The 24,067-nt window shown below is 40.0% G+C and overlaps 1 protein-coding gene across 9 annotated transcripts in view; it reads left to right on the top strand.

Moving 5' to 3' along the window:
- The window catches only part of RAPGEF2 (Rap guanine nucleotide exchange factor 2), a 274,085-nt gene that overhangs the window by 142,702 nt on the left and 107,316 nt on the right, over positions 1-24,067 (top strand). For all 9 annotated transcript variants that reach the window (XM_063458215.1, XM_063458218.1, XM_063458220.1 and 6 more), the window contains 2 exons: positions 15,038-15,113; positions 20,169-20,336. In XM_063458215.1, coding sequence (XP_063314285.1) covers positions 15,038-15,113; positions 20,169-20,336 — 244 coding nt within the window. The remainder of the gene's footprint in view (positions 1-15,037; positions 15,114-20,168; positions 20,337-24,067) is intronic.

Below are 24,067 nucleotides of genomic sequence, written 5' to 3'. Positions count from 1 at the left end.
TATTGTAGTTTTAGATGCCTTGGTGCTATCCCACGTTTAAGAGATATGTATGCAGAAATAAGGGAAGCACTCTCCGGTCTTGATAAAAGGTCCTTCAGTATTTTATTTCCAAAAACGGATTTACATCCAAGAGGAAGACCCTGAGGGGTCGAAACGTCGATCTAAGTATGTAAATCCGTTTTTGGAAATAAAATACTGACCGGAGAGTGCTTCCCTTATTTCTGCATATATATATATATATATATATATATATATATATATATATATATATATATATATATACACTCACTTTATTGGCACGGTCCCTCCATTCAGTGGAGCAGTTTAACACTAAGGTTCCACAATCTCCTGTAGCCTGGTCCTGCCCCTGGTGAAGGCAGAGATTACACACTTTCTTCCTAGCCATACCAATTTATACCAGCAATGGGTGACTGATTAGCTGAAAGCAGTCAGCAGACACTCTCTCTCAGCCAGTTACCACCTCCAGTTGTTGCTCAGACTAATGCTTCCTCATTAGGCCAACCACCATGGAGAGGATGGGCTGCAGAGGACTCTCATTCCGCATTAAAAATGATTTAAAGCTGTATGGGTCAATGGTGCCAGTCGATTCCAGACACTATAACCACTTCAGGTAGATTAAGCTGTTAGTGTACAGTGCCTATAGTGTCCCTTTAAGTGGCTGGAGACCCACTTAAAAAAATACAAATAAATAAAAAATAACTAATACTGCACAGTGTTTCTCTTTGTAAAATAACTCTATTCATGCAGAGAAATTAGCTACTGTATTTTCCCTGTGGTTTGTAAGCCGGAGTGTTCCTTTAATTTGTGCACATTGAGAGACGTACTTTTTTATGTATATAGTAATTAGAGGGGACTCTTACTTGGTCCTTTGTGTTAATTTCACAAAATGAAGTTCTTGCATCATGTTTGCATTGAACATGTGCTTATGGGAGATAGCCTGGTCAGTGTAAAATGTTGTGTATCTGCTAAAATATTTATTGGTTTTACTGAGCTGGGGCTCAAAAGTATTGGACCAATATTTACACAGATTTTCCCAGCTAGGGACAGGCGTGTATGTTGTTTTTCCTTGAAGAGTGATCAGTAGTATATTCCTGTCTCAGATTAGAATTTTGGGGACATTACATGTAGAGAAACCCATGGGAATATCATTCACACTGTACCTGGCTGCAGGGTATGTCAGTTCTCAACTCCAAGTCTTAATCTCCTATCACAGTTCTTACAGTCGATACACTGCCCCAAGGGCTCCACCAAAAAATCTTCATAGGGAGTGGGTGGCTTCACAGTGATTCTTTTGTTAAATGCAATGTTAGAGGCTTTGTTGTAATGGGTGTACATTGAAAAATACTCTGGCGACTCCAGTCATCTGATTTAAAGTTGGTTTTCTTTTGAAGTGGTGCTGATCGATGACCTCTTTTACAGCAATTTAATTGCTAATAATGCAGTACTTTACCTTGGAATCCTTCCAATTTCTACTCCCTATTTCGATGGGACCTCATTATAAGTTAAATCATTCATTCCATGGATTACATTAACATTATTCTTTACACCCCAATTTTAGGGGACTGTTAAAGGAATACAAAACTATATTTCTAATAATTTAGTTTCCCTGTCCCTATCTAGTTTAGTGCCATTCCCCCTCCTACTGTTTGCCATAAAAAGTTATTTACCAATTTCCAAGGCCCAATTTCTATGAGGAGATGCTGATTGGCACCGTGCTGCATTTTGCAGTGCATGTGCAATAATTTACCAATGCTTTCCTATGGGATTAGCTGAGATCATCATGATTCTCAGCCTTGGAGGCGGAGCCAACGGCTGCAAGACCAGGGCAGGGAAAAAATGGAGTATAATTACCGTTTCAGGTTGATCAGAGTGAGACCGACCACCTAAACAGCCACACCAGCAATATAGAGTCTGGAAAATATTGTATTGTTGACACTATTATTATTACCATTTATATGGCGCCAACAGATTCAATATTATAAGAGAGGGAAATTTAGCTATAAATAAGACAATTACAAGAAAACTTACAGGAACGATAGGTTGAAGAGGACCCTGCTCAAACGAGCTTACAGTCTATAGGAAGGGGGGTATAAAACACAATAGGACAGGGAATAGCAATCAAAATTGGTGGGAGTGAAGCAGAGCTGGAGGAGAGAGAGTAGATAGAGTGTTGCGCCCTTTCTGATTGGTATGTGACTTTGTGTTGCAGTCCCCAACAAGGTCCATGTGGGTGTACCCCTTGCATGGGGATTTTTGCCTCCAGAGAATTCATTTAAAAAAAAAATCATATCTGTAACAAAATAAATACATACTTTGGGGGTATTGTATAAGCCTTGAATGCTCTTGGTTTGCTCCTTATAAATATCCCTCCAACAGAGCTGGTAGTTTCAGCATGGGATCTGATCATTGTGGTAGACAATGACATGTTATCAACACCCTTATATCAGTGTGTGCATAGACAGTACGTATGACAGCAGCTGGGATTAAATACAATTTTATTCTTATATGTGTGATGTATAATTCTACCGAGATCCCTACCTGATCTCCGGTGTCCGTTATTAACAGCATTTCCCACACACGGTTACTCTGCAGAGAGAGAGTAACTCGCATGTCCGTAACGGCCTCACCCTCACACCTGACTTCTCCCTCAAGCAATATGTCTTGGCGTCTCACTCTCATGTCTCACTCATCGCAGCCAATCCTTGTCAGATACTTTCCCACATGCTTCGGGGACAGCCAGAGCCGATGACTGGATCATAACAGTGCCTGCGAAGTGACGTTCTGCTTAGCCGGCCGCAAGACCCCCGTGACTAATTAAAGATCCGACCGAGATTTACCAGCATTGCCTTTGCAATGAGGCACCCCTGCCTCAACCCATGAATTCCTTGAATGTAGGGCCATTTAAATTGTTTCTTTGCAGACGGTATATAAAGCTAATCACAATCACTTTATGATGGGCTGGGACCTACATACCTGTATACAATCTGGTAGCAAAAATGTGTTTGGTAGTGATTTTGTAAGCATATCTCACTGTATGCTTACGTAGCTTATTCATCACTTTTCTAAACATCTCACAGTTTGAACCATTTCCATATGGGAACTCTTAAAAAGTTATTTGTGTCTGCTGATGGATTGACCTGTCCACACCTATCCTAAAAGGAGGCATTTTTTTTTTTTTACCTTCTAAGGACTGCTGAATGAATTAGGAAAGTAGGCACATACACTCCAGTCCACTGGACTCACTGTTGAAAGACGATGAAGCTGTATTGGCCAATCTTTTCCCTGATGGGTCAGATAGTTGGCCTTTGCCCTTTCCTATTTAAGCTGTAGGGAGCTCCTACTGTTCTTTCAGTGGATATTAAGGTTGCCTGTTTTATCTTTGACTCTGGAAACATTCCATTCTTTGGATATTGCATTCTACACAATATTTACGCGCATGTGATCTATTTTGAGCTTCCTTTTCCGGTTTGTCCTTTATAATCGGCAAGCTTAGTAGTTCTCAATACTGTTTAACATAGTCACCAATCAAGAAGCCAGGGCTGTGCTGAATTATGCCAATTTTCACTGTCAAACCATCTTAAGACCCTTTTTGTGTTAATACATTTTTTGTTCTTCAACAAAACATATAACTAGTTAATAACCAGAGACAGACCTTTGCTTTTGCACTTACAATGCACAGCATGCTCACATGTCAGAAAGGCTTGACATCTAAATTGAGTTACTTTTAGTGGTTATTTTAATATCCAAAATGTTGTGCGCAACTAGTACAATATTATGAGTCATGACTTCTGAGGACCATGATGTGTCAAGTCCACCATTTAGCTATAAGAAATGACAATAGTTAAAGGAACACAATAGTGTTAGAACAAAACTGTATTTCTAACATTTCAGTGTCCCTCTGTCCCTGTCCCCCCTCACATTCTGCCCCGGGCAAATAAATGAAGGGTTAAAACCTTTTTTACGGAAGAGGGGGTGTGTCCTGGACTCCGACCATGGCGGCAGCATAACCCCTCGGCTCCTTACCACCCAGCAGCATACAGCACTCTACAGCCCTCACCCGCCGCGTTAATGGGACGCACAAAGCGACAAGACACTCCACAGACCTCCAGGAGCAAACAGCCGCACGCACAGACGGGCCCAATGGACGATTACCTGGGCACTCCCGCCGGTCTCCGACCGGGAACCCCCGCATCCAACATGGCGCCGGCATCCACGTGCTCCGGAGAGGAACCCGTTACTCTGGCTGACATAGGAGCTGAACTTCGGCGGATGTCAGCACAGATGGTCACAAAAGCAGACCTCACTAGGGTCTCTGACACCCTGCATGCTGCGCCGAAGGCAGAAGTGGCGGGAATCAGAGCAGACTGCACGACGCACGCATCACCGCCATGGAGCAACGCGTAGAACAGGCAGTGGGGAGGAATAAAGCTACAGACACAGCAATTAAACGGCAAGGAGATCTATTGCTGGCCATGCGGTGACAATTGGAAGACCTAGACAACAGAGGTCGCCGCAACAATATACGGGTGCGTGGCGTGCCTGAAGCAGACAGCTCGGGAGAGAACGTGGCAGAAACTCTTGCCCAACTTTTCCGCATTATCCTCCGTGAGGAGGCCCCAGACCACTTCAGATTCGACAGGGCGCATAGGGCCCTCAGACCACGGACGGCAGAGGGAGCGCCGCGCGACATATGTTGCCTCCACTCATTCACGCTGAAGGAACAAATAATGCTGAATGCCCGTCCTCGCACCCACTGGACCTACAGAGGCGCAGAGGCCACTCTTTACAACGATCTGTCTCCGCTGACGCTAGATGCCAGACGCGCCATGCGACCAGCGACAACTTTCCTGAGGGACTGGAACATCCCTTACAGATGGGGATACCCTTTCAGCATAAATGTCCTACACCGCAACGAACTGGTATCAGCCCGAAGTCCGGAGGACATACCTACCTTCCTGCAAATATTAGACCTACCTAATATAACAGTGCAGAACTGGATCCTTCACGGACGCACGGGGAGACGGGGGGATACTGAGGACGAAGGAACCACAACATAATGCCTCTGAGACACAACGAAGGATGGGGGGAGGCCGTGGGGGCACACTCACAAAGGAGAAACACACATCAAAATGAACCCAATAGGGCATAGAGTCACTCCAGGACTGGCAACTAACCCTAGGACAGAGCAAAACTCGCACATCACTAGACTGTGGCCATCTCCGAGGCCCCACATCTCGCCGGACACATATATTATAATCACAGCTAAATGACCAACAGAGAAAGCATACTCTCTCCCCCACCCCCTTTCCGGGCGACCTGACCGTTCGACCCCAGAAACATAGACATATGTGCAGGACTAATAGGCAACTGCCGCCTAAATTGCGACCTACATTGATACTAATCGACCGACAAACCATACCAACAACAAAATATAAAGTACAATCATACAAAGCACATAGACGAAGGTGTAGCTGACATCATATCGACCTCACAACACAGACAAGTACATCAATACAGGGCAGAGCACTAGGCTCACAAGTAAATGCCCACACTACTCGAACAACAAATTCTGCCCGCGGCATCAGACAGATGACTCTGCACAGACTACAACTGGATAGGCCTGGTCAAAAGAGACCCACGCAACCTTTAGATCTATACAAAAAGTTTACATGTTTCCATGTTATCTGTTTACTATGCAGGTTACATAGAGACCTGCGCGTCTCACCCACATCCTATATTGTTATCTTGGAGATCTGCGCATCTCATGTGACCAATTGTTATAACCCACGAGTTATTGATTACCTCCTTATTTGAAGTGTTGTACAACATGTAAAAACTCTTTAATCTTCAATAAAAAGAGATTTAAAAAAAAAACACAAACTTTTTTACACTTTCCTGATTTCAGTGCTGATGTCCATCGGTGCTTGGCGCTCCTCCTCCTCTGCCGATGTTGGCCAATGCATGCTTGTAACTGAACTTTTTCATTAGGGTGTATCTCAAAAAACCACTTGCAAAATCTGTGGATCTCTTCTCTGCTGCGTTTGCAAGCCCTCCCCTTCTTCCACAGCCTAGATATCCCAGTGCAGCACAATGAGAAGTATTTGCAAGGGAGGAGCTTTGGGGATATGCCTGCCTTTTGAGTGTAGCTCCATTGAGCTAAACTACCAGAAAGCTACATGACCAGTTTCCTGATTGACAGACAGGGTGTGTGTAGCAAGATTACTATATAAAAGCCCCAGTTTCTAATGAAATCTGCAGTTTTTGTAAAAGTTTATAAAAAGACACCCTTCACACACACACAGTTTATCAGCAAGCTAAGTTGCTGGAGTGTCCCTTTTAACAAAGCAGTTTGGTGTATAAATCATGGCCTTGCAGTCTCCCTGCTTGAATTTCTGCCATTTAAAGGTTACATCACATTGTTTATACCAGTGTTTCTCAACCTTTTACGGAGGAGTAACCCTGCAGCTCTAAAAAAAATTACTAAATACCCATGCCTTGAGAAAGTAATTTCTATTGATTTAAATTCCAAATTAAATGCGTAAACTCTATTTAAGTTAATCCCATATTGGAGAACACACCTGATTAAAGGTTGTGAAGTATATTGTATAGAGCAAGGGTTCCCAATAAATATTTCCAGTGTAAAAAAAAAATTGCGCATTTTTTTTGTGTGTCTGTGTGTATCTGTATGTGTGTATGGATCTGACACACATACAGATTTAAATTCCTGTCCTAATATGTTTTACACCCCACCTGCTATGTAAGAATGTAAGCTCGAATGAGCAGGGTCCTCTTCAACCTATTGTTCCCGTAAGTTTATTTGTAATTGTCCTATTTATAGTTAAATCCCCCTCTCATAATATTGTAAAGCGCTACGTAATCTGTTGGCACTATATAAATGGCAATAATAATAACACAGATACATACACACACTGGCACACAGTGGCACTCCGATACACACACCTGTACACACAGTGTGTGTGTGTATGCATGTAGCTGTGTGTCAAAGTGTATGCATGTTAGTATGTGCCGGTATGTGTATCTGTGTGTCAGTATGTGTGAATCTGACACACAGTGTGTATCTGTGTGTGTGTATATGTATCTGTGTGTTAAGGTGTGTGTGTGTGTATCAGTGCTTGTATGTGCTGGTGTGTGTATGTATCTATCTATCTATCTATCTGAGACACAGATACACACACGTACACACACTCACACACAGTGACATATACACACACTTGCTCCCACAGATACAGTGTCATATACACGCACTGACACACTCAGACACGCACACACTGATATATATACACACACACACACACAGAGACAGACACATACAAACACACACACACATACTCTTTGACAGACACACATACACACACACATATACACTCTCATTGACAAGCACACATACATTCTCACTGACAAACACATACACACTCACACACTCACTGACAAGCACACATACACTCTTTGACAGACACACATACAATTTTTATTTATTTTTTACATTTTACTCCACCCAGCCCCCCTACCTTTTGGAGTGCTGGTATGGAGTCTCTGTCCCCGTGGGGCTGCTGGGCTGGGCGTATGGTCCCTGGGGTCCAGTGGGGCATCAGGGCATGCGGTCTCTGGGGTCTGCTGCTGCTGCTGAGTGGCTGGCGTGCGGGCGTACAGTGTGGGTGGCGAGGGAGCAGTGATCTACCTGCTCAGCTCTCTCGCGAGCCTCTTAGTAATGGCATAGCAAGAGTGACGTCATATTCTGGCTCCGGCATCACTGCTGTGTGTGTGAGGGGGCTGATAACTCCTGGTTTTGTCTCATATTTGCTTGCTCTCCCAATAAAATGCCGCTGCTTATTCCAAGTTGTGCACTTATACATGGAATGGGCCAGAGATAATTTTCAGAGTTCCAATCAGTAATGTTCCTTTACAAGTTGCATCTAGTTCAAGTATCTTATATCTGTAGTTCTGGAAAAGTTGATTGGCAAAAAATACTGTTATGTTATTGGAATGTTCATATGTAAAAAATATGTAAGAAATAGAAAACTAAGCACATCTAGGATTTTATTTAAAGGGATACTATAGTGCCAGGTCCTCCCTCCTAATATGTGTGCATCACTGACACGTAAATCATAGCAAGCTTGTGTAACATGGAACAAATGGAACTTAAAGGGACTCTCCAGTGCCAGAAAAACAATTTGTTTTCCTGGCACTGCAGGTCCCCTCTCCCTCTCACCTCCCATCCCCGGTTGCTGAAGGGGTCAAAACCCCTTCAGTCACTTACCAGTGGCAGCGACATATCCCACGTGGCTGTTTCGTCCTCCGCCGCTGCTCCTCCACTTACGTCAGCCAGCTGACTGGTCCTGCCCACCGGCTGGGGAGACCTAATGTGCATGCGCGGCAATGCCACACACATGCATTAGACCTCTCCATAGAAAAGCATTGAAAATGCTTTCCTATGGGGATTTTAGCGACGCTGGAGGTCCTCGCACAGCGTGAGGACGTCCAGCAACGCTCTAGCACAGATAATCTGTGCTATGATCCCGGAAGTACCCTCTAGTGGCTGTTTAGCAGACAGCCACTAGGGGAGGACTTAACCCTGCAAGGTAATTATTGCAGTTTATGGAAACTGCAATAATTACAGTTGCAGGGTTAAGGGTAGTGGGAGTTGGCACCCAGACCACTCCAATGGGCAGAAGTGGTCTGGGTGCCTGGAGTGTCCCTTTAAAAGGACATTCTACTGCCCAAATACGAAATAAATAAAATTACTGTTTAGTAGATATACCACAAATGAAAACTTGCATACATTTATTTATGCATTTTTTTTGTCATTGGGGTATATCTAAAAACAGATTGCAAAACTGCAGTTCTCGGCTGCAACCTTTGCAAACCCTCCTCTTCTAACCCCACCCAGACTTTCTATGGCTGTCCAATCACAGACTTCTCAATGCAGCTCAATGAGAAATCTTTGCAAGGCAAGTACTCTGAGCAGTTGTTGCCTCTTAAGTTTAGCTCCACTGAGCTAACCGAACCAGGAAGTAACACTACCTGCAGTCTGCTTGAAACCAGTAATCAGGTTAATTTATAATAGTATCAGTTTGTTTACGGAAATCTGCACGGTTTGCAAAATGAAAAGAAGAGGACACAGTCGTTGCACTTAAAGGTTTCCAGCAAGCTAAAGTACTTTAGGGGTCTGAGTGTCCCTTTAAGGAATGACAGAAATAGCTTTTCAAATATAGTACATGCTCACTGGAGAAAATATTGCTCTTATTATGTGTGGTGCTAACATAAATAGCCCATCCTTCCATAGACAGAATGTTTCCTACTATCAGATTTCCTTTTTAAATTATATTTTCAGAAATGTATAAATCAAGTGAATGTATGTTATTGGCAAGTTCATTAGCTACTTAGAGCAGCTGAAAGGAATTCTGTGTAGAAATGTGCAGACCATACTAAGTGGAATTTTTTGTCTCACCTCTGGTTCTGATTACCCATTCTTCCTATATGTCTTTAGTCATGATCTGCCCCTAGCACTTTACTATCTTTGCGTGTAATCTTGAGTTAGCAGAGCCAACCTTCTTTATCTATCTATTTAGATTTCCAATATATTTATTATTTCTGTCTGTATAGGACTGTAGGCTATACATTTGAAATTATTATGGCTATATAGTCTAAATGCCCACATATGCTGCATATTTGTACAAGGTGTGAAGATGTAAAACAATATGTAAGGTTTTGATGGTCTCCCTGTCTGTACGGTAGTAGGATCATTGTTTTATGTCACAACCTAAAACACAGATAGTAGATTTATCAACTCCTAAATATCTGTAGAATTTTAGTAGGTTACCTTCTAACCAAAAATATTGTCAGACCTGCATTTTATACGCTTGTGAGATGGTATCATGTTAAAGCCTCTTGCTTTATTTTTTTGTATATTGAGAAGGCTAGGATGTAGTTAATAATTATTGTTTGACTTGGTGGATGCTGGTATAGTGCCTGTATTTTATCTCCCTGCAGACTGTCTGGAGTGCAGTAGGGTTGTTTTTTTTAAGGAAAGAGCAAAAAAACGAAACCGACCTTAATTGCCTCACTACTAATCCTGTATTTGGAAATTAAACTGAATAAGCTTTCCTTGTTCCTATTTCCCTTCCCCTCCCATTTTAGTTTGACTTTGATAATTAATGCCATAATCCTTTGTTTGGAGCATAATGTGCAGTAAGAATTCTTGATTGTTTAAAGCTTGAAACACTGCACACCCAGAGGTATTTTTAATTGTGTGCTGGGGATAGAGTTGCACCCCCAGCATATATATGTGTGTGTGTGTGTGTGTGTGTGTGTGTGTGTGTATGTATGTATCTGAGAACTCTGATCTGGGCTGCCTAATGTCAGTTCTGAGTTATTTACGCCGACAGACTCAACTGATTCTCCCTTGCAATCAGAGCTTTGTGTTCCCTCTCTTTTCTTCTCCCCTTGCGTGTTACAAGCACACGCCTGCTCGCTGAGCCCTTTAAATTCCTCATGCAAAGGCTTCTCTATGAGAAGCATTTAATTAGTACTCAGCACGGCTCCTGTGACGTCAGACGTGCCGAAGAGCTTCGCCCGGTGCTGGTTTGAGGTAAGTAAAACAGTTTTTAAAGCGCTTTTTGATCTGGGTATATAGAGTAATGCCAGTTTGGTCGTTGAAAGCATTTAAGGTCTATGTTTTAGTTCAGGTCTGTCTGTTAGACTGCGTTTTTCATTCTGTTCTTTCATAACAAGGGTGTTGTCTCCTCGTCATCGAAACCATCGAGAAGTAGGTGTCTGTGCCCCTGGAAGAATTTACTTACTGTATCTTAGGCCATTTATACATTATGAATTTCCGTGTGTCTTACTTTTAACTTTTAACTGTGAAGATGCTACTGCAAAATAATCAAGGAGCAATGCTCCGGGTAAGAGTCTTAAAGCCCCTTGGGCCACATTTTAATTGATGGAGTGTTTCTTATTTGGACCAACCGTCTCCCTGCCACATCCTGCACGTCTGAGTGTCCTGTGCATATCCTACTTGGCACTGACATATCGGCTTCCTCTGTACTTTGTAGAGAGAGACTGTCTCAGGCAACATGATGCTGATTTAGCAGCAAAAAAGTGAATCTACTTAGAAGACCTTGAGCACAGAAGAGGCGTTTGATTTGAACAAAAGTTTGAAAGTTATGTCAGACCCGGGAGAAGACTTAGTTAAAAGGGTTTCATGGGCATCAGGAAAGCTGAAAAAGCAAGTATTGATGAAGGAAGCACCATAGGTTTTGTCAGAATCGGGTCAAGGAGGATTGTTTGTCTCCTTTGTGCAGCGAGCTGAAATATTCTCATGCATATTTTAATGGGATTGTAGCCTTACAATACTTTCCGTATTATTATTTTAACCTGGGGAAACGTAAGAATGTAACATTTATTCTCATTTTTACAAATGACATCAAGCAGTCTTTCATTATCGCTGTTTAAAAGGGACGAAGGAATCTATGTTTGAGAAATTAAGTTATGTTTAGATGTTACCTAAACTCACACTGAAAGCAGTTCTTTCTTTTTACTACTGTCTCAGAACAAATTCTCAGTTAAGTGTCAGTGCCATTTTACCGAAATGTTTGGTAAATGTTGTTGTGAGAGCGCTGTTAATTGGGTGTTTCGCTAGCAGAAGTCAAGACACTCCTATAAAGGTGGAACCGTAGACCCTCAGATCATTGAGGATGGTAATATTTAAATAAATGTCATACACCAGAACTATCCGATAAAACCGCAATACACATTTATTAGTAGACTTGAACGCAAAAGGTGTTATATAGAAATTAACGTGTATTTTCATCTGTTCTTCATATTCCAAGTACTTACTTAGAGACCACAGTAAAAGAAACAAAAATCTTAGAAGGTAGGGACACAGATGGGGGCAATCGGGGGATTGTGGATGCTGTTGAGACAACAAATACCTGCTCTTTAACCCCTTAATGACACAACTTCTGGAATAAAAGGGAATCATGACGGAATATATCCGTCGTCTGTCCTTAAGGGGTTAAATCAGAAGTTGCACAGTTCAGGGATGGAGCATGATAATACATTCTCCTTAGTTCTACAGTTTTGTATTCTGCTTCAAAGAGGATGTGGTAAGGAAATTAAGGGGAAAAAAAAATCAGCCCTTACTGTTAGGCAGGAGTTTATACAAGTCTCTTCTACCTTTCGATAAGTGCTGTGTGACAGCCATGAATTAAACAACTTGTCCTAGTTATTCGAAGATCCTGACAGCCGTTCTTAACTTACGTAAATGCTAGAATCCTGTATGGAGTGTCCTTTAATGTGCTATTGATGTATAATTATTTGTGTAAAGTACACTAATGCTATATAAGCAATTTAAAATAAATAACTCATCTGAATTTAAAATAAAATTTTTTTACCCCCAATTTAATCAAACACCAACAAAGTCCTCAGTGTGCAATTTAAGTAGGGTTGACAGTGAGATAGTATTGTATAAATAATGTGACTTAGAATGTAGGAAGCCATATTCCCTTTAGTCTATAACACCTTTCTGCTTAATTAACTGCACTTGTTTGACCTGCTCAGATATAGAGATCAATAATACTGTTATCTCAGACAATCTGTGAAGAATAAAGCAACACCATATGGTACTGGTATATTGGGGGAGACTCCCGAGATTGGAAATATGCATAATTGTCTTCTACTGAGCATTATTACAGTGCAGTATATTTTAACATTTTTTTTTTAGATTGGTAGTCCTATAAATTGAAATGCTCTGTTGCATCAGGCCACTTTGATGGTAAAGTTATTGTATATGATTGTTTTTATTGATGAAATGAAGTGCAAATCTATGGCGCATATTATTTTGAACTGTATTCCTTTATTTATCCACAACTGATCATTGTGAAAAATTGTTGGCTTTGCCAGAAGTATTTTAAAATACAGTTGCATTTATCTTGTGTGTGTTTTTATGTAGTGGGCAGCGTTGACCTAATTTATCATGCTAAATATGTTTTTGATCCAGTAATCAGCTTTTCTTGCTAATCTGTAGCAGTTTGTGTCCAGAACAATTGGTGTGCCCCACTAAATCTTGTGTATGCTATAGCGTACTTTTAATCACCTTTGGTTGATTCATGGAGCCCTTTGTTTTAATAACATTGAACTTCACTTCTTCTATTCATGTAATCCACAAACATAAGCTGTCTGTAGTTATTCTTCATCTAACTTTACATCTGTGGTAGAATCAGGTACAGATGCCATTAGAAATAAGTCTAATTGAAGAAAACAAAAAATCTTTTTTTTTTCTTGCCACTTTTTCACATGCTTTTGAACTGTAAACATAAATTGTAAGTTGCAGATATACATGGCTTAAAATTTCATGTCCTATGCTAGTAACCAAGCCTTAAAAGCTACTCACCGGTGCAAGCCTAGAAGTGCACGGCACACATTTACCAGGGGTGAATTTCTACTTGCCATGGCAAATTTTCCACTTGCCACTTAGCTTGTGACGAGCATAAATTTTGATTCTTGTGTTGTTACATGTTCATATTTTATTGAAACACGGTTTTATTTCCTTTTTCTCATTTTATAAAGTGTGAACTTATTAAATGTAATCCTCATGATGCGATCACTCAGTAGAATCAGTAAAGTGCCTTTTAATTAGATACTAATATCACCATAGCAGCCTATGTTCTTTGCACAGGATATTGTGCTCTAACGACCTCCCCTGCCACTGTTTCCTTGCACAAACTTGCTTAGAACTGCTGTGACTCACTGAGATTTGTGCAGTTTTAAGCCGTGCCCTTCAGTGACAAACATCACAGTAGTTGGAAATGCGTTTTCAACTGCCTAAGCAAATATTTGTATGGTGTGCGCACGCTGTAAAAGTCCCCATTTCCTCTGACTAGTTCTATTAGAGATAACTGTGAAATTGCCTTAGATCCGGTTGCATGACGGTGTCTGACAGCTACACTCATAGAACTGTAAATACATTGATTAGTAAGCTATTGTCACCGCAGTGCAGCTGCTATCAGATTAGGCAAGAATCTGTTAATACTATGTTCTGAATTGGAATGCTTCTGCATGCTTCGTTAATTGTTTAATAAACTGACACTGGCCAAAAGTATATAGGATTTTGTCAGATCCAGTGAAAGTAATGACACCATGTTGATTGGCCAAGGCACTTCCTGTTTTGAACTGGGTTCATTGTAAGTGCTGGAAAGCCTGGTGACTTGCAGCTAATACAGATTTCTAATCTTTCATTTTTATTTTACTTGCATATTTTCAATGCACTATCTGATCTTTCAAGTCCTGAGATATATGGTTTAACACTTAAAACATTTATTTTTTCAGTTGTAAACATTTGGACTCGTGCAGTAATTTAGCTTGCCCTGAAAATGAAGAAACTCTGTATACTTAGCGAGTTTGCCAACACCTTTACATTTAACCATTTTGTCTTTTGGGTCATCATATTAACCAGGATGCATTTGACCAATAATGCAGGATTAATAATTAATCTTCCTTTTTATGTTTTAATTTATCTTTTTATGGTGCCACGACCACTTTAGGTAATCAAATGGCAGATATTTGAATTTGTTACCTTTATGTCATTGTCTTCAGTTGGGCTAAAGCTGTAACTTCCTTGCTAATTATAAAACATTTTTGTCGTTTCCCTCCTCACGCTCTAAATCTGGTACTTTGCCAATGAGACCCAGTGGTTAAAGTGCAAACATCTGTCCACAAAAAATGTTCTCTGGGAAGAATTTGTATAAGCAACCAGGATGTTCTCCGATCTGTGGTCTCCGAGCCTGTAAACCAGAAACCCTGTTTGCTAGGGTGGGCTTGTTCTTTTGGAAGATTTGCAAAGTTACTGAAGACCGTTTCTCACAGATACCTTACTTTTATTGTGCTATTTATTACTCCTACATATGATTTTAATTGTCCAAGAACAGATAAGCTGAAGTTTCCTGGTACCCTGATTTTACTTTCAGTAACTGTTGCGTTTTGTTTGCTGTTTCCCCAGCTTTGGAAAACGCTCTGCGGGAAGCTTCAGACGTGGCTGTGAATGCATTGTATTGGAGCCCTCCGAAATGATTGTGGTAAGTGAAATAGGCTCCTGTCTGAATATTAATTTCTAACACAGAGCACGAATATATATCCTGGATGGTGGGATTATATTATTTTTTATTGATTGTTGATTTAGAACTAGTCTTGTGTGCATGCCATGTTAGTTACTACAACTCTCACGATGTTGTATGTATAGGCATATATACCTGTATTGCTCTATGGAAGGAATTCCTGAATGTTCAGGTGCTCATATGGCATAACTCTGAATGCACACCAGTACACCCAAAGTAACAAAGGCCAACGATTTCTTCTTGAACACAGAAGTGCTACAGAAGCAAGTGTGATTTTGTTTATCTCCACTGTACTAACCCCAATAAGTTATTAGTACTGGGGTGAGGGAACAATGAACTGCCACTTACTGATGAGTGAAGTTATGCCTTAAAGGACATCTATCACCTCCAAAACTATATATATATTTTTTTAAAGGAAATATATATTTTTAAAAAATGTATACAGTATGTAAAAAATTAGGGAAAAAAATCAGTACTACCTTTTAATATATAAAATAATTGAAAAGGTAGGCACACTGAATTAGATAGACACACACAGAAGAAACCTATAAACAATAATATCTGGGTGCTCACTCAAAAGGTCCTATTCCCCATGGAACCAAAATACAGAATGCATATATATTGAATGTGAAATTAATGAATTGCCTTTGTTATGGTCTCCATGATAAACATCTAAGGGCACTTGTAACAAAACAATGCTATGATATGCAGTAACAATGTTATTCAGAATGGATAATTAATATCTCAGTATACATGAATACTCTATTAGCAATACCAAAATACACCGCACAAAATTCTGTGCATCAATGAAATTTTTTTAGCTTGCTAAACGTAACAAATCATGGAAAAATGCAATATTCACAAAGAAAACAGCTAAACTACATACCAAAAATGTAAAGATAAATTATAATGACAGAGGGAGGATAATCAAGGGAATGCCCCCAACGTTTCGGCGAAATTGCCTTTATCAAGAGAGCATGTCAGGCAAAGTATCACTCAATTTCTTATATATCATCAAGAGGAATTGGTAATAAAAAACACCTGGACATATGGGTGGCCACCCACTAGTGGAATCCCCCCAATCGTGATCATATGACCATAGTTGTAATGGAAACCAAACATAAACATACCCCAAATGCAACAAAAAAAATAACAAAGAACATAAACCCATAACTTATGCTGACAAATAATTGTAATCTCAAAATGTATATTAACAAAAAGAAGAGTCTTCATTATCTAATACCTTTTAGTATATGACCGGAAATGTTTAGATATATTTGTTCTGTACAATTCTAGCCACTTTCTTCCTCTAGCGGAAGGAGGGATGCCTTTGTGTTTGCTGGAAGCCAAATACATTAATCTAGAAAGTTAAAAGAACACTAACGTCTCCCTCTGACCCGCCACCCTCCCCCTGCCCATGAAAGGGTTAAACCTGATTCCAGCACGGAGGTCCCTCAACGCTGGTTCGCCCTCCCCCTCTGCCAATGTCAGCCGTTGGTTCGGGACATAATGCGCATGTGCAGCAAACTCCAGCCATGAATGAAATCTTTCTCGTAGAAAGCATTGAATCAATTCTTTATTGTCAGGTTTTACTTGACACTGGATGTCGTCATGCAAACTCTGTTAAATCATAGGAACCACCTCTAGTGACTGCTCTGTTGGACAGTCACTAGAGGCACCCTTAGCACTGCAATGTAAACAAGGGGGTCAAAGACCGTGCACGCAGACCCACTCAGAGAGACTAAGATAGTCTGGGTGCCTATAGTGTCCCTTTAATTCATAATCACTTCGAATGAAACATTTTATCTTCCAGTGCTGGTCACTGGGATTAATAATAACTGTGTAGTGTTAAGATTACTATTACACGTTTAACAAGGCAATTTGGAATGTAGAGCATTGTCACTACTTACCTTATTGACCATAGTCTAGTACAGTGGTTCCCAACCCAGTCCTCCAGTACCCCCCTACCAGTCCAGGACTTAGGGATTACCCTGTTGTGTCTAAAGTGTTTCATTTCTTTCTTTCTAAAAACACCTTAGACACAACTTGGTAATCCCTAAATCGTGGACTGTTAGGTGGTACTTGAGGACTGTGTCTAGTAGCGGTTTTCCCTTAATCTTTCAAATTTTAGACCAAAATAGCCAAATTACAACAATACTCTACTCTATCTGTTAATATTCTTCCATTCCCATCACTCCATTAGATTATGCCCTACACATGTCTATGAATATTAGTGGTAAAAGTCTGGTTTGAGTATTTTTCAACTGTTGTGCTATATTTGCTTTTATCTTCCTGTTCATTTATCAGTTCACCACAACTCTGTGTTTGTGAATAAAGTCCTGTGTAATTGGGTTTGACTAGTAGCATTTTCCACTGACTAATGGAAATCAATTGTATTTTTCTGGCGTTACACACATATTAATCAATGAAAGGTCAATAAGGCCCACACGCAGTACTTTCCCCTGATCTTTAATCTCTCTAATTTATTGACATACCGTACTCACTTCTTACTGAAATCTTTACTTAAAGTGGAACTGTTGCTTTTTTTTCAATAGGCATGACACAAATTTATTTCTTCCCCCCCCCCCCCCCCCATTTTGTTGCTTCCCCCCGGTCTTCAAAATTACGCTTATCTGACACGTTCTACATAAGGAAAACTGGAGACCACTTTACCTTATGCATTATCTGCAAGTTGGTTGACAAAGGGTGGGGCTTTAGTTAAGTTCCATGACCTTTATCTTTTGCTGCTTTTTCTATACTGATAGAAGTCACTGTTCCTCTGTGTTGACTCTGGTGTATTGGACATGTGCGTGATTTCACACTCACACCCAGTGACGGGAAGAAGATAGGAGTTCTGGGGCTGCTATCTTGGAAACTTTAAAATGGCGACACAGAGAAAGAAGACCTGTCAGGACCAGAACAACTTCAAAAACGCTTAGTTGCACCAAGTCCTGGGGCTAGAAAAGTTTGGGTGGAAGGGACTGGGAGGCCTTAAGAAAGATATTCCTACACTAGGAGCTGATGTTTAATATAATGCCATGTGACTATGAATATATGTTGTCTCTGAAGCTCAAGATTCTTCTTTGCTTCACAAAGACTAGGCATTCGGTTAAGGTGACCGTATCACTATATGTTAATTTTGGTTCCTTAATAGAAATCTCTTTTTGGGCTTCCTGAGTACAGTGAAGTGGTTGGGTATTTTTGTAGATACATACTGTATAACTTGATCTAAGAGCGCACTGCGCTGGTCGGGTTGACTGTGAAATCTTAATGTTGTGCCCTAGTCAGTGTGGGACTGTGGGCTGACAGTCTCCAACTCCTACTACATTGCGAGAGTTATTATTACCTTTGGGAAGAATTTTGGATGTCTGTCACCATCAAAACAACCCTAAATCTGCCCTGTTAGGATCACAACGATCCCAAACGTTAACACTGTCATTTCAGCATTTCTATACTTAACAGTGGGAGTAATGCATGCAAAACATACTTCTACTTATTTCCCTCTTTTCATCTTACACATGCAATGTGCCTGGAAACAGAAATGTAAAATGTGATTGTCAACAACTCCTGACTTCCCTTTCTCAAATATCCAGTTTCTGTGTTCTTTGACCCAGACAGTTCTCTTTTTACTTAATCATGTTTTCTTTGCAATAATTCTTCTGGTTTACCCAGCTTTACGCAATTTTCTCTGAACACCTAATGTCATAACATATGCATACTGTAGGAATGTTTAGTATATCTTGTGTTTCTAGGGTGGGTAATTTCCACTTTTGTAGACTTTTACCAAATTAACTTTTTCTCTGCTTTTGCGATCACTCTTGTCATACCTGATTTTAAGCCCTCTTCTTGTCTTTCTATAAAACATTTTATGCAATTGGTTAATTAGGTGCCATGTTATATTAAAAATATGCTATAGTCACCAGAATAACTATAACTTATTGTGTTTGTTTTGGTGAGTATAATTATTCCCTTCAGACTTTTTGCTGTGAACTCTGTATTTTCTGAAAAATTGCAGTGTTTACAATACAGGCTCCCTAATCCTTAGTTACTCTGTTGCAACCCCAAACCCACATTAAAGGACCACTATAGTGCCAGGAAAACATACTCGTTTTCCTGGCACTATAGTGCCCTGAGGGTGCCCCCACCCTCAGGGCTCTCCTCCCGCCGGGCGGGGAGCTCTCCTCCTCTTCTCCGCCTCCTCTCCTCCTCGGCTGAATGCGCTTTTACAATGCCTTCCTATGGACACTGGCGTCTTCTCACTGTGAAAATCACAGTGAGAAGCACGCAAGCGCCTCTAGCGGCTGTCAATGAGACAGCCACTAGAGGCTGGGTTAACCCTAATATAAACATAGCAGTTTCTCTGAAACTGCTATGTTTATAGAAAAAAGGGTTAATCCTAGCTGGACCAGGCACCCAGACCACTTCATTAAGCTTAAGTGGTCTGGGTGCCTATAATGGTCCTTAAACCTTATAAGAATATCTTCAATCTAATTTCCCTCTAAACCTAATTTTACTTTAAGTGACTTTTTTTAGCTATGAAAATTCAGTTGCAGTATGGCTGCAAATTACTTGGAATTTGGTTCCAAGTAATTTGGTTGAGTTTGGAAATGAATCTCACTGCATTAAGCTGCATTCGAAAATCGCAGGGATCAATTTGTCTCCATTCTCTTGCTTATAAATGCAGTGAACTACATAGGAATGTTAACGAATTCAGGAAAATTGTCCTGAACAAAATCAGCTGACTTTGCAAAAGCAAATTCGACGTTTAGTGCATAGACCCTTAAGTTAACTTACTTGAGCTCCTGAATCAATTCCTGTTTCAATTGTACCATAGTGTGTAATATTGCCTTTTTGTTGAAATGTTTATACAGTTAAAAGCAAAGCTGACAATGAGAGGGCAAATTTCAAACATGTATACCCCAGTTTTAGAGCAACACTGTACATTGAAACTTTAGAATAAAAAATACACCTTACTAAAAGATTAAGAAGTAATGTTAGCTAATTATGTGTTTTAAGGTGGACTATATGGATGAAAATGAAGAATATTTCCAGCGTCAAGCATCGCATAGGCAATCACGCCGGAGATTCCGGAAGATTAACCAAAAAGGAGAGCGACAAACAATTATCGATACAGTGGAATCCTACCCTGTTGGCAAACCTCCTCTTCCAAGAGGCTACCACACGGTGAGCAACCTCTTCAATGTCACAAGACATGTATAGTAGTTATTTCTTACCTGATTTTGGTTATACAAAGACATTATGAAACCCTTACGTTACAATAATGTGAAACTTTTAATATGAAATAATATTCTATGCTGTTGTTAATTGCATTGGCTCTGTCCACTTTTAATTAGGTGAGGTCATCAATCTGGGGAAGGCCTTTTTCAAACTGTACTGTACACACCGATTTTGAGTTACCATACTGTGGAGAATCAGGTTTGAATCCTCTATGGGCAGACATCTTATAGTATTAAGTAAATGTGAGGAAGTAACTAAGGGTTAAACTTAACATCTAACAAGTATAACATGATAAAATTTAATATTTCTGAGAAACCTGAAATTTTACTGCACAATATTTCAGTACAAAGGAGAACTGCCCTAATTTTGTTCATGTGATCTCTACTAACTATTAAGGCTTTGATGAAGAGACAATTAGTCCAATTCTTTTGAAATGTTCCAATTGTTCTTGTTAACATAAACATGAAGCTTTCTTATTTTTGCCCGTACAAAGTTCCAGAGTAGTTTCATAAAATGTGATGATTTTTTAAAATTTTATTTATTTTTTTATAAGCAAAACATTATTCATAAAACAAAAAAAATAATCTAAAGTATTTGTTCTTTGCTGACATACAAACCTACATATTTGATCTGGTAATGGATGCTCTGAGCACACAATGCTTTGTTATATTATTCATAACAAAGTGTTAAAGATTTTGCGCACAGATTTTGAAACTTATCCCAAAAAAGATGAAAAAGATCACATTGAAGCCTTTTCTAATTGGTCCTCAAAAAGAGAAAAGCTCTTACTACTTCAATTCATCATAGTTATATATTTTTACATTTTAAGCCTCCATTTTAGACTTTTGTTGAATTTAACAGTGCAGGGTTTCGAACCGTGTAACTCCATATCTTTATTTATTTATTTTATTCACATCGTTGGTAAAATATACTTACCTCATGTCTCATTGGCTTACATTGTGTTCCTTGTACAGTTCACTGTTAATGAGCAAGTCTGCTGTTTGTATTTGCACTATATTTATTTTTATACTTTTATATTTTTATACTGATCACATTGAAAGCACTTCTTTCCTAGTGAAAATATTTTTGTTCTGGTCTTTAATCAGAACTAAAGTGTTCAATTTATTTCACAAATGTTATATCCAGCATTTGTTCTTTTTCAGTTCCATTAAAGGGAAACTGCAGGTTCCCTCAGGTTCCCTCTCTCTCCCACCCCTCAACCCCCAGTTGCTGAAGGGGTGAAAACCCCTTCAGTAACTTAACTGAGGCAGCGACGATGTCCCACGTCGCTGCTTCCTTCTCCGCACCGCTCCTCCTTCTGACTCCGGTGGCCGAGACTGATCCCGCCCACCATGCCGCGCATGCGCATTAGCGCTCCCCATAGGAAAGCATTGAAAATGAATTTCAATGCTTTCCTATGGGAAAAAGAGCGACGCTGGAGGTCCTCACACAGCGAGAGGACGTCCAGCAATGCTCTAGCACAGGTTTCCTGTGTTAGGGACACGGAAGTGCCCTCTAGTGGCTGTCTAATAGACAGCCACTAGAGGTGGAGTTAACCCTGCAAGGTAATTATTGCAGTTTATAAAAAAACTGCAATAATTACACTTGCAGGGTTAAGAGTAGTGGGAGTTGGCACCCAGACCACTCCAATGGCAGAAGTGGTCTGGGTGCCTGGAGTGCCCCTTTAAGTCATTTTTGAGAATTGATGCCCGAAATTGAAATGCTTATTCTAGGTAGGGTCTTGGAATTGATTTATCCAAGGTAACAAAAATAATTTCATTGCACGAGACCTTTCTGTGAATCATACCTTACTAACAATTGATTGGCATTGTACACTATTTCTTTATCTGCAGAGCTTTTTAAGCCTCTCTCTCTTTTTTTTTTTTTTTTTTTTTTTTTTAAATGATTCCCGTAACCTTACTCAATTGGTAGTATAAATTGCAGGGTTGTTTTTTTTATTTTTTTGGTCCCACAGTGCATAATTTTGCATTTCTTCACACTGAATCCCACATGCCATTTTCCTACACAGTCTCCAGATTTCTCAAAATCCCACTGCATAAAAGTTAGATTTGGTTAAATACTGTTATTCCCTATTAACATTAATGGTTGCAGTGGGGTCATAAATAAATAGGATAAATCCAGGTGTCTCAAAGCCACAAATCTCTAGAATTTTACAACTGGCCGCTCAGTTTATTTTTCTTTCTTTCTCTTTTTCTTTCTTTCTTTCTATAGAAATCTACATATGAAACTATATCTGGATATTAAAAATAGTGTAGTAGCTTGTATGTTTTCTTAGTCTTGTTTGATTTAAATCTGTCTAACCTCCATTGAATTGGTAGATGACCCAAAGCAAGTATTAGTATCAATAACTCTTGCCACTACACAAAGCTCCTTAATTACCAGTGTGTATTTCATCTGGCCCTGGGGATTTGACTACCCTGACTTTATTTAAAGCAACTCTACACACAAAATAACCACTACAGAAAAGTTTGACTTCTTACTTGGGTTGCTGCTCCCCTCCTTCTGTCAGCTAATTCTCTTAACGTGGCACTGTCTGGGGATTTTGCAGGATTTGCAAAGACCCGACCATGACATTGCTGCTTTGGGTCTGATGTCCCTGGAGGAGAGGGGGGAGCAGAGAAAGGTGAATACTTACCTGAACCGGTCACTCACGAATGCTGCCATCTTCAACTCTAGTTCCAGGAGGCGATGTCACTGCTACAATCTCGCTCATGCTTGAGAGTACAGCATTGAGGTCTAAGGAGGATCCCATGAGACTGTGGGATCCTCCATAGACTGCATCGGTCTTGTAATTGGCAGATCTTTTTCCTGGTTAAGGATAGGTCTACGGAGTGTATGTTTTTTTTTTTTTTTTGCTTTGTTGTTTTTTTTTTTTTTTTTTTTTTTACATTTATTTTCGTAATGTAAAGTGTTTCCATAATGTAGTTTAACTCTTTCCTGATGTTAGGGAATGATTTGACACCATTAGAGTAGCATAGCACAACCTTATGATCCGCACTTTCTTCGGTCCAAATACTTAGCCTCTGCGGGGATCGTGATAGTGGACTTGCCTAAAAACTAAGGCATCCCACCTGCTGCTAGTCCAGCCGATCTGAGTCATGTGATCAGTGAAACCACAATCACATGACTTGAATTGGCAAGATTGGTGGTGGGGCACTGCATGGGTTTTCAGGCAGATTCCACAATACATAATTTTATAAAACAATATAATTATATATACTACACTTAGAATTAATATATATATATATATATATATATATATATATATATAATTATTAATACGAGGCTTGTCTAAAAAGTATCCAGCCATTGTTAATATAATGTTAATGGTTTGCTCGACATCGATGTAAACTGGCAGCCAAGGAGAGCGGACTGGAATGCATGAACGCCGTGGAGTAAGCATATGTACTGTGTGGCTGTTGCATTCAATATGACTGAGCGAGTAGATCAACGAATCTGCATCAAATTTTGCACTAAGCTTGAACATTCCTCTGCGAAAACTATCCGGATGATTCAAAAGGCTTTTGGTCACAATGCAATGAGTACACCGCAAATAAATGCACCCAGATGATTCAGCCCCACTTCAGCTCAGATTTGACGCTGTGCAACTTCTGACTTTTCCCAAAGCTAAAATCATATTTAAAAGTGATTTCAGA

Source organism: Pelobates fuscus, chromosome 6 (genome assembly GCF_036172605.1).
Source record: "Pelobates fuscus isolate aPelFus1 chromosome 6, aPelFus1.pri, whole genome shotgun sequence".
Classification (NCBI taxonomy): Eukaryota; Metazoa; Chordata; class Amphibia; order Anura; family Pelobatidae; genus Pelobates; species Pelobates fuscus.
The sequence above is the reverse complement of the archived record's forward strand: the minus strand, read 5'-3'. Positions and strand labels throughout refer to the sequence as shown.